At 29.4% G+C, this 11,426-nt stretch overlaps 1 protein-coding gene across 1 annotated transcript; it reads right to left on the bottom strand.

Moving 5' to 3' along the window:
- Window positions 1-3,634: 3,634 nt before the first annotated feature.
- Window positions 3,635-8,219, bottom strand: LOC108321947 (serine/arginine-rich SC35-like splicing factor SCL28). The gene is made up of 7 exons (XM_017553869.2): window positions 7,911-8,219; window positions 7,354-7,431; window positions 6,803-6,967; window positions 6,628-6,689; window positions 6,458-6,497; window positions 4,404-4,613; window positions 3,635-3,925 (listed from the first exon to the last, which is right to left on the bottom strand). The coding sequence occupies exons 1-7, from the start codon at window positions 8,096-8,098 to the stop codon at window positions 3,916-3,918; spliced, it is 753 nt and encodes a 250-aa protein (XP_017409358.2). The 5' UTR covers window positions 8,099-8,219; the 3' UTR covers window positions 3,635-3,915.
- Window positions 8,220-11,426: the final 3,207 nt, after the last annotated feature.

Genomic DNA, 11,426 nt, shown 5'->3' with positions numbered 1-11,426 from the left:
TAAATTTAAAATGGTTATGAGCGTTCGGTGTAAGACCGAACGCCACTCATTATGAGAGCGAGAGTTGAGACCTATCACTAAGTTGAACTTATAATAGGAACATTAACAATCATTGTGATAAAACACGTTGGAGACATTGTTGAAGAATAACTAAATATACAAATATCTGTTTACAAGATTTTCAGTTCCTCACGTAACGCTCAAGTACATCTATGTTGGCCGAACGCTCAAACATAGTATTATTACAAGAAGGCGCTCGTCCTCAACTAAAACTCTTTCCAAATGAAAGAATTCAATTTCAAAAGAGTTTACAAGAAACACCGAACTGTCAAGAACCGTTCAATGTCGAACGTTCAATATCATAGGAAAATTTCTTATTCAGAATTCACATATATTCAAATTTATTTCTCAGCATATAACTTCATAATTTCATACTTTCCTATCATAGCACATTTCATATTACTCATTCATCAACTCATAATCATTTTCACATATCAAATAATCAACATTACATAGTCATGCTTCATACAACTCAACGAACGTCCATGCAGCACAGTAAAAACATAAGAATTAAATTGAATAAGCTTCCCTTACCTCGACTGTGAACGAACGTCCTAGAGGCAGAAAATGGTTGGTCTGACTAAAATCTCTCCTACCCTTACGTTCCACAACTCTTAAACTAATTTAACAGCAAAACAAACAAAGGTGGATTAGACAACATATCAGCACTCAACCGAGGCTTGGTTTGCATGCACTATAGAACGAACGACTAAGGATCGAAAGACTTACCAGGTTCAGAACTCGGAAATGATTGGTTCAAAATGAAGCTTATGACGCCGGGAACACTTCTACGGTTTCTTAAATATGATCGGAGGAGTAAATAGATGAGTTTTGGTAGAGAGAATGGAAAGCTTTTAGAGAGAAGTAGGAGAAGATGAAAGGATCATAGTTTTGGGGAAGAAAGGGTGCATGCAGAGTGAGTGCAACGAGGTTTTCAAAAATTCAGTTTTGCTTCCCACTTTAGAACGAACGTCCGCTCACTTGCTGACACCTGCCTTCCACTATCTGATTTTCGAATCTTCGACGCTTGACACCTGACGTCCGCGCAGAGGGTTTTGGGTGCGTTTTAAATGACTCACAGGAGGATTTTAGGTGCATTTTCCGAGGTCTGACATGAAGCCAGCAAAATATGATATTAAAATTTTTGTATCCAAATTTATCTGTTAAAAATATATTTAACTCAATAAAATAGGTTGGTATAATGAAAAGTTTCTCCAGTGAAGGTTGACTGGCTAAATGTTGACCTTGGGTAAGCGTAGCTATGTAACAATAAACTTCACTCCACTCACCCACTTAACTACATTAAACATATAAAAAAGTTTGTACCTTCTACACCAACTTCTGCCAAAATTTAATGTATTTTTTTACATTACTATGTTACTTTGCTCTAAATTGAATATCCCTTCTTTTGTTTTTTTATGTTAAATTCAATTAAGTGTTCCAATAAATTAAAAGTAAGAAAAAAAAAATATCATATCATATAATTAAATTATTCTTAACAAGGTTAAACAAACTTATTAATTGAAATCAATATGTTAAAGTTAGTGTTTCAAATATATAAAATTAAATGTTCACTTAAAACAATATTTTTTTTCAGATATTTTAATCAATCAAATGTACATGTTAAAGATATTTTATTGTTTAAGTTAGTTCAATATTTGATCATCTAATAATTTATGTTGTTAATTGACTTATATTTATAACTTTATGGGCTTCTAATCATAATAATAAGTATAATCACGATCCAATTCTTTTAAATTTTTATTTAGCTTAACTGAATCATTAATCAATTCTGATTGACACCCATCTATTTTTTTCCTAGTTTTGACATGTATCGGTAAAATTAGCAAAATATTTTGTTCATCTCACTCCATTATTGCTTTATATAAAATCATATAAGCTTTGGTCAAACAAATATCCATTTCATTTTGTTGCATTACTTGAACAAAGGTAGATAAGTATTTGTCTTACTAAAATTATAATTAAAAAAATTATATATTGTAGATAATGTTATAATTAAAAAATAAATAAATTTAGTGTAAAATTATATAATAATATATCATTAATTATTAATATTATAGATAATGTTATATATTAGTGAGATAGTTTGTAAGGTGTTAAGTATAGTTTTACAAATAGTAATGTATTGTGCGGTACATGTGTGTGAAATATAAAATTTTATATTCAATATTTGTTCTCTTGTTTTTTTTTTCTTAAGTGAATTCTACTTATTGGTGTCTTGAGTTATTTTGACTGGGATCTATATGTGTGTGCACTAGTTTGTGAGGTATTATAATTTTTGAAAAAACTCTTTATGTTTTTTTTTTTATTATTTTGCATATCCTTTTGGTGTGGAATTTAACAAGGCTTAGAATGATTCTACAACTCAAAGAGATAGTGTCTATACCAATTATTTTGATATGCAATACAATAATTGTGTAGAAATTATTTAAAATCAACTACTGCAGTTTGATTGTGTAGAAATAACTATGATTCAACCACAAACTTGGAAAAATAAACAATAACCTTATAGTTTTAGAGATTTTACATATTTTCTTGACTATGGAATGAATAAAGATGGAGCCTAAGAGACAAAGTCAATATGTTTTGAACAAACTATTAAGAAACAAAAATAGAAGACAACAATGGAGGAGTTGAGAAAAAAAAAATCAGATTACCTCTCAACAAAAGGTCTACCAGAATAAAATGGATTTATAAGGTAAAACTAATTGAAGAAATTGCAAAATATAAAGATAAGATAGTCGCAAAGTTGTCAAATTTAAACTTATTATAGAGATAATATGAATGAGGTCTATTACTAATATAAATAAAATATAAAAAAAAAAAACAAAGTGCTGTAGATATTTATATACGAGATATATAGTCAGTGAAGTGTTAACTAATTGCTTGTAATTGTTCTATGCAATAATATATTTTGATACATGTGTTTGAAGGTAAATTTTATGATTCAGTATCCATATTCTTTGCTCTCCTTTTATTTTTATATTTTTCTAAGGTACTGTGAGTATTTAGTATGTTGTAACAACTAAGTAAATTATCATGACTAAATAAGACAATAAATAAAACATCAATCTAACTAATTTTGTTAGGCCTTAAACCATGTTTAAATTAAATTGATTATTGAAACTGCTTTAAAAATCTTTAACACAATCACTATTACTTAATATAAATCTTAAAAAAACTAAGGAAAGATGACTCGTGTGTATTAGTTATCATCATAAATCAGTGAATTGATATTGCCATGTACAGTAGAGTAGGAGGAAACCTTAACCTACACTGAAAGGGGAAGAAAATTGTTCTCTAATTGATTACGAAACTTGGAATGGGTATTTTGGTTGAAAAAAATATAGCGTGGGTGATGTAGTCCTATCTTAAGTTGATAACCGTTAACAATAAAATCTAAGCGTAAAAAGATTAACAAGTTTCAAATTAACATTTTTATCGAAATTCTATTCGTTTTCTTTCAAAAACACCTCAAACATACACAAGTTCTTAAAATTAATAAAAACTTTAAGCCGAAACTACTTAATTTAAATTTGTAGCTTAGAAATAATTTGAAGTTATAAAAAATGAACCAAACATATTATAAATATAGAAAAGGTTCATGAATAAGTATCCGAAAATATTGAAACTTAAGACAGTCTAATCCGAGTCATCCATAATGACAAACCAAATCAAAAACTAATTCTGATGGGTTATCGCCTACAGACTACTAAATATTAACATCACAGTCTTAGCTACAATTGCATCCTTCAAAATGTCACAGTTTTAGCTACAGTATGTAGTCACAGGAAGACGGAGTATACCACCTTAAACAATCCGATTGATGGCAAATCAGCGTGGACTGCAGAAAGAGAAAAAACTAGTAAAGCATTGTACTCGAATTTCAACGAGAAATAAATTACAAATCCAAGTCGTTGCAAAAGTTATCATTTGTTAAAACAAAAAACTTATCGATGAACAGTTTATGTAAAATATCCTGACACGATACACTTAATTACAGATATACTAACAGTAAACTTAACAGGTGAATGACAAGTATAGAGCGTCGGAAGGAGATAATGGCCTTCCTTATTTTGTGTCGCCTCTAATGTTTATGATTAAGTACTTAAAATCTCAAAACTGAGCTCGATTCCAAAATCAAAAGCAAGGATGAATAAAAGGTAAATCCAACTTTAGAGCTAGGAGCCTCATTTATACAAGATTGCATTTCCAAAATTATTTCTTCATTAAATGAACATATTTCAATTAAAAGAAATTTCCTTAGATTAAATTTGCAATTACGTCAAATTCAATCAATAATATACTCTTCATATTCATACCTGTATGACCGTGAACGAGACCTTGAAGGACTGCGATCATTACCCCTAGGGCTCTGGGATCTGCTAGGCGTCTGAGCCTTCTTGTCACCAGGACTCCGACCGTTCTCCCGAGGGGACTTCCTGTAGTCCTTCCCACCACTAGGGGAGAGAGACCTAGAATAAGATCTTGATCGCTCTGGAGAATAATAATCATCCCTACCTCTGTCATCCCTATATGTCAAGTCAACACAGTATTATGGAATCTTAGTCATAGAAAATAGGTAATAAAAATGTGGCCAAAAGAACACAACCACATATATTACACGTGAAAAATAATTACCATCAAAAGACATTTCACAAACCAATGGAAACTACACCAGAATACATAAAATTAATCACAACATCACTCAAACCATAATTTCAATTTTTACTTCATAAGAGAAGTAGTACTCTCTTCCCTTCAAAATCTAATTAGCCAAAATATGACCTTTACCTACCTCCAATAGTTTCTGGACAAATATGACACTTGGATCCCAACACTGAGAGTTAGGAATGAAAACCAAAATTTTATTGTTTTATGAGAGAACTAATACTTCCTCTTCAAAATCTAATTAGCCAAAATATGACCTTTACCTGTACCTTTCCAAAGTTTCTGGACAAATATATAACACTTGGATCCAAACACTGAAAGTTATGATGTACTGCAAGATCAGCATCTGGTAACTTCATAGCTCTCTTTGTTCCAACTTTCTAAAATCACAACTATCTTTCTTGCACAATGTCACCATACATCTACCTGTATAAACTTTGGCTTCCATTCTTTGAGGATGTGATTTTCTTTGGCCAACTATAAGCTTTATATTCTTTCTTAACTGGATAGTATACGCAAAACAAGACATTAAACTATATAATCTTCCTTACAGAAAATTTATACAAGGGAATCGAAAGAAGTACTAGTTTTAACCATTCCTTCAGGCACAAACCAAATACCACAAAGTAGGGAAAGCCCATGCAACTGGCACAATAAGGCAAATTTGATATTGATATTTCTTATGGAGACTTTGATAGATACATAAGCAAAGTAGCGCATCTCTTTAAGCCTCTTTACTCGTTAATCTTTATTAATCCATCTTTAAAGTCTTCCATTTCACTTTATTATCTGCATAAAGAAGACCATAAGCAGATATCATTCAATTCATTTAAACACATTAAAGGAGCGCTGTCAACGTCAAATGACTGGGAGCCGTTCTAATTGTAAGTAAACCTGGAAATTATACTCTAGCTGAAGGAAACAGTAGACACTAACAGAACACCAAGACATACTGTTAAATTAAAAAACAAACCTAATAACGAACTCAGTAACTGTTCTGCTAAGATAATTTCAATAAGATCGAGGGCAACATTGAAACTTGCAAACAAACACCCAAACAAATGAAATACACCAATTACTCTAACTAAAAGACATTAGTTTCACACCATTGTGCAACGTAAACAACATAAAGTAGAGGCCTTGCCACCAAAACTATTAATAATAAAGAACGTATCCAGTACAAAGAGAAATATTGGGTGTATATGTTAAAGACAGTTAATTACTCAAAACCAGAAACGGTTTCAGGTCAGTAAGAATATCACAGTTTCAACTTCCAAAAGACTGAGTGGCAGCAGAAACATGAAGGGTTTCAAATAAGTAAAAAATCAGCCAGCAAAACTCTTCTTCGTTGGTTTATTTACATTCGTGACAAAACAGCAATTCACTTTCACCACCTAAAGCTCTGCTGAGCAACTCGGACCATAACGCAATCAAACATCTCATTAATATATTGTTCCTTTGTGATTATTAGAAAACTGTCATAATGCAGCTCAAATGAAAACAGTCACAAGTCACAGTTTAGAAAATGTAAGTATTTCTAAACTCCTATAAATACTGTTTCAGTACCCCAAATACCTTAAAAGGTAGCACCACCATCATTTTAGTGAAACTAGATAGTAGTTCACGCAAAATATCCCAAAATTACAAGGCTGCTCAATAAAAAAAATAAAATGAAAATAAGACTGTTATTGGCAAAAACCCATACCTTGAATCATCCCTAGCAGGTGATGGAGACCGAGAATAGGCTGCAAAATTAAGAGGTTTAATAACATAAGAAAACAAGAAAGAGCTCAAGTAAAAAGGTTACACAAAAAAAATATAATGTGATAATTATCACATTACGAAACTGGAATAGAGATGAGTAGTTAAACTAACATCGATGTCGGCGTTGTGGGGATCTAGATCTATTTCTCCTTCTACCACCCCCATGTCGAGAACTTACAACAGAAACACAAAATAAATGTTAATAAACATTATAAAGAAGTCCATTGAAAAATATTTTCACAATTACAACAGTGAAATAAATTAGCAAATCAAAATGTGGCCACACCTTCCTCGAGAACTAAGACGCATTTCTTGAGGAGTTTTCCTGTTTTCCTCAGCAAAAACAATTCTTATTTCACGTCCACCAATGATAGTATGATTAAGATGTTGTTTTGCCTCAGCTGCATCTTCACCATATCGATATTTCACAAATCCAAAGCCCCGTGGTTCACTGCAAAGTCCAATTGAACATCAATGTTTCAAAAACAATGCAAAAATTTACAGGTCTATTGGAAAATTATCTACATAAGCCATTCTAGGAAAGTAAAATAAGAAGAAAAGGAATGAATTTGACCCCTACATAAGCAAAATTTAACTCAGGCATAAGCTAAGAATAAAGATAAAAGAATCTATACGAGAGCTTCTACAAATTAACTCATGCACAAGCAGATTTTAGCCAATAGAATAGTTAATTTCAATTATTTTCTTATTTATCCCTCATGTGAGGAGCTTATGGAAAAGCCCATCCAAACATACCCTGATAAAGAAATGTGTATCAAACAATTGAGTAACAAGCCAAGCAAAAGCAGATTATATTTTATGGTAAAGCAAAAATACCCAGTGTAGTAATTTTTTGGTAGATAAACATCCTTCACAGGACCATAGCGCTCAAAAGGGATCCTAAGATCCTCAGGCCTGCAACACAAACAATAAAACTTCAGTTCAATTTCTGGAATCCCTGACTTTCAAACTTTGATTGTATAATTGCAACATAAGGTTATGAAATAGTTATGAAATCCGCGATTTGAATATAATGTCCACTCGAACATTTTCCCCTCCCTGTATCATAAATGACTTTCATATAAAAAAATTTACCAGAAAAAGAACCCGATGAATATCTTTTCACCAGTGGGAAGTGTACAATTTCCTTTATGGACACCCAATCTAAAAATTCACGTTCTTAAAGATAAAGTGAAAATAAAATGTGCAATCAATGTGAATCATGCCAAACAATGTGTATACAGACATTTGGTATTAGATTTATATATTACGATTATAGATTAAGGATTATAGATATGGATGAATTTGATACATAAAGAGCCATTAAATAAGTGGTATGTAGTGGGAGTAACGAATAAGTTGAAAAAAAAACATTAAGATTGCAAGGAAAGGACCTGGCATCGAGGGGAAGATTGCGAACGAGTAAACCAGAAGGAAGAGGTGAGCGGCGGTCCCTGTACGACCTGCTGTCACCGTAGCGTTCGTCGACATGGCGCTTGCGACCACGTGACGGAGGTGGCGGCGGGGTTCTGCTGCGTCGCCGAGGACTATAGCTTCTGCTCCGGCTTCGATACCTGCCCATTCCTACCTCACACACAAACCCTAGTTTTCTTTATGCGGAGACAAATAAAACCCTAGCACAACCGAAAAGAGGTGATATCGCAAAATGAAACCAAACCAAGCAGAGTGTTTAAATAAAGTAAAAATAATATAGTATGTTTGTATTTATAGCTGATCCAGTCAATTGGATCGATTTACTTGACCGTCACTATAACCCGTGACGGTCCAATTTAAATTTAGATAGTTAAATTTGTAATTTTAGGTCCAGCTTATATATTTTTAAAGTTTGCTAAACGGTCTTATATTTTCCTGTCTGTTGTATTTATTATGACTCTTATTTCAAACTATCTTCTTAATATCATACCTAATTTTTCAGTTAAAAAGGGTCATTGATATTTTAATATTTCATGTTCAAAAATATGTTTTTTGACATCAAAAAATTTTAATTTTTAGTTAATGTTAGATTGACATTTTTTTTCTGAATGCCAAGTTATTGCGTTGACTAATATAAATTACATATTCATCAGTGATATTTAATTAATGTGATAAAATGTTAGTCAAGGTTTTTTTTATTATATTATTAAAATAATAAATTACATATTCATTATTATTATTCTGAATATTTTTTATTTGGCATAAGTCAGAGTTATTTTTAGATTATCAATTATCACAATTTTTTCAATCAAAACTGTTGTTTCTAGTCAATGTTAACATAGTTTCTTTTTAGTTGAAATTTATAGTTTTTTTTTAACGTCCCTTTGAATTATGTTTCTATTAATCTCATTGTTTTTTTTACTTAATTATATTTTTTAGGTTTAAATACTTATTTCGTCCTCTAAGAGGTGAATTTCTACTTAGTTTTAAAAATAAAAACATTGAGTCTTTTATGTTATGAAAATATATGAATAAGGTCCACAAAGAAATAACAAGTTCAATAAATCACCAAAGAAAAAACTGAACAAGAGAAAAAAAAGTTGGACAGCAAAAGAGAGAAGAGAAAAAGTACGGTCACATCAACATGAACTTAACGTTGTTGCTGTCAACTTAACGAAGAGGACCTTATTCATACATTTTAGGTGTTGCTCCCTCCACCACCACACCATGCTTCCTTCACCTCCTCGAGTTCTTTTAATTTCAATTGTATCCTTAGGTTAAAATCATTTTACTTTTACCATCTAGAATTTTTTAATTAATTTAAAAATCCTATTTCTACTCATTTATTTTTCTGGGCAGCTACACCCCCACCCATCTCTCACGGATTTCACTATCTTACGTTTCTCCTCTTTCTTTTTTTCTCATATCTTCTTTCTTTCCTGAACCCTACCCCTTCTCCTTCCTATATTACTGTCTTCTTTTTTTACTTTGATTATATTATACCTAATTACTTCTTTATCTCTTTTTTCCAAGAAAACCCCAAACAAGGAAAAGGGAACAAACTCCAGAAATATGCTTAAAAATTAAGCTTGCTATTATAGCCAATGGAGGGAGAGAATGTTAATTTACGAATCTTTCTTCTTCAGGACAAAAATGGAGGAAAATGGTAATTTACCAATGGTTTAAACAGTGTCCATGTCGTACGGACCAGAATTCAAAATGATGATTTTAGGTTTAACTTTTCCCCTTCGCTGCGGTTAGCATCTCTTTCTCCTTTCTTCCATTACTATTGTTTGCACATTCAAATCAATCTTCTCCATTTTAACTAATCACTCTCTTGCCATTAATGTCTCACTGTACCTCAGAGTTTACACTCTCCATATATACATACATATTTCCTCTTTCTTTAGGTAAAAAACTTCTTGCTCTAATGAAAAAAAAGATATAAAAGGAAGTGAAACAGAAATGGAAAAGAGAGAAATAGATATAGGTGAGATATAGCTAAAGTTTTTAAATTAATTAAAAAAATTTAAATGGTAAAAGTAAAAAAGTTTTAACTTAAGAATAAAATTGAAATTAAAAAAATTTGAGGAAGTAGAGGAAGCATGTGTGGTGGTGGAGGGAGCAAAACCGATACATTTTTCATAACATAGGAATCTAATGTCTTTATTTTTAAAATCGGATATATAATGTTATTAAAAAAATCATTATTTAAATTATTAATTAATTTGTTTTTTTAGTGATGTTAATTATGAGAATTTTTTAATCAACATTCATGAGAAAATAATCTTAATAAATAATGGTGAAAAAAAATAAGCCTAACCATGTAGGCTAAAATAATTGTGAACAATTGTGATAAATTGTATTCTAATACTAAACTACAAAATGAAAAAACCCAATAAAAAAAATTTCAAATTATTCACGTATTTTTTGTTTTAAAGCAATTATTTATTTCAATTACTTTCAAAAGTTAATAAATTTTATATAAGAAATCAATTATCGAGTGCTGTAAAATTGTCTTAAGAACAGTTTCACTTGTATTACATTTTTAAAATTTGTGATTATAAAAAAAATAAAAAATTATTATTATAATTATTATTAAAATAAAATGTTATTAAATTTATAACAAAATATATTCTTAAAATTAATTATAAAAATATAGTTGCAAAATTTAAAGATAATATAATTAATAAAATGATTTATACTAATAATCATAAAATCCTTGATGAAATATGTACAAAAAAAAAATAGTTAATAAGCAATTATCAAGAGCAATATCTTTATATATAAGTATAGACTACTTTATTTATAAGCATGAATTACTAAAAACACATTCTGTCTTTTTATATTTTTAAATAGTATCAAAATTTTAGAAAACTATAAAATAATTTTTATTAAAATATTTAGAAAATTATTATTATTTGAATTAAAAATAAAATATATATTTCTAAATATAATTTTATTAACGATCAAATAATTGTAAATCATAAAAAGATAAAATGAAAAATATAAAAATATTATAAAAAATAATACTTCAAATATGAGTTATTCTTTAGTAATATATTAAATGACCAATTAATTTAAAGTTATAAAATATAAAATTAAGAATAATTTTTTTTATAAACAAATTAGTATAAAAATAATATAAATAGATAAAAAAGTAAAATAAATTTCATGCACATATGCTAAAAAATAAAACTAAATAAATAAATATTTAGAAAATAAATAAATAAAATAGGTTTTATGTGACAACAAAATAAATATAAATAAAAAATTAAAAATATAAAATAATTAAAAAATTAACTTTTTAAAACATTTTTCAACAAAATAAAATAAATTTGTCAATATCTTTTTTTCTTATATCAAAATAAATATAAATTAAAAATTAAAAATATCAAATAATAAGAAACTAATTTTAAATATAATTTTCAACAAAAAATAATAATAAAAAAATAAATTTATTAATATATTCTTTT

The sequence above is a fragment of the Vigna angularis genome, chromosome 1, assembly GCF_016808095.1.
Source record: "Vigna angularis cultivar LongXiaoDou No.4 chromosome 1, ASM1680809v1, whole genome shotgun sequence".
Lineage (NCBI taxonomy): Eukaryota > Viridiplantae > Streptophyta > Magnoliopsida > Fabales > Fabaceae > Vigna > Vigna angularis.
Note: the sequence above shows the minus strand (reverse complement) of the source record. Positions and strands in the feature narration are given on the sequence as shown.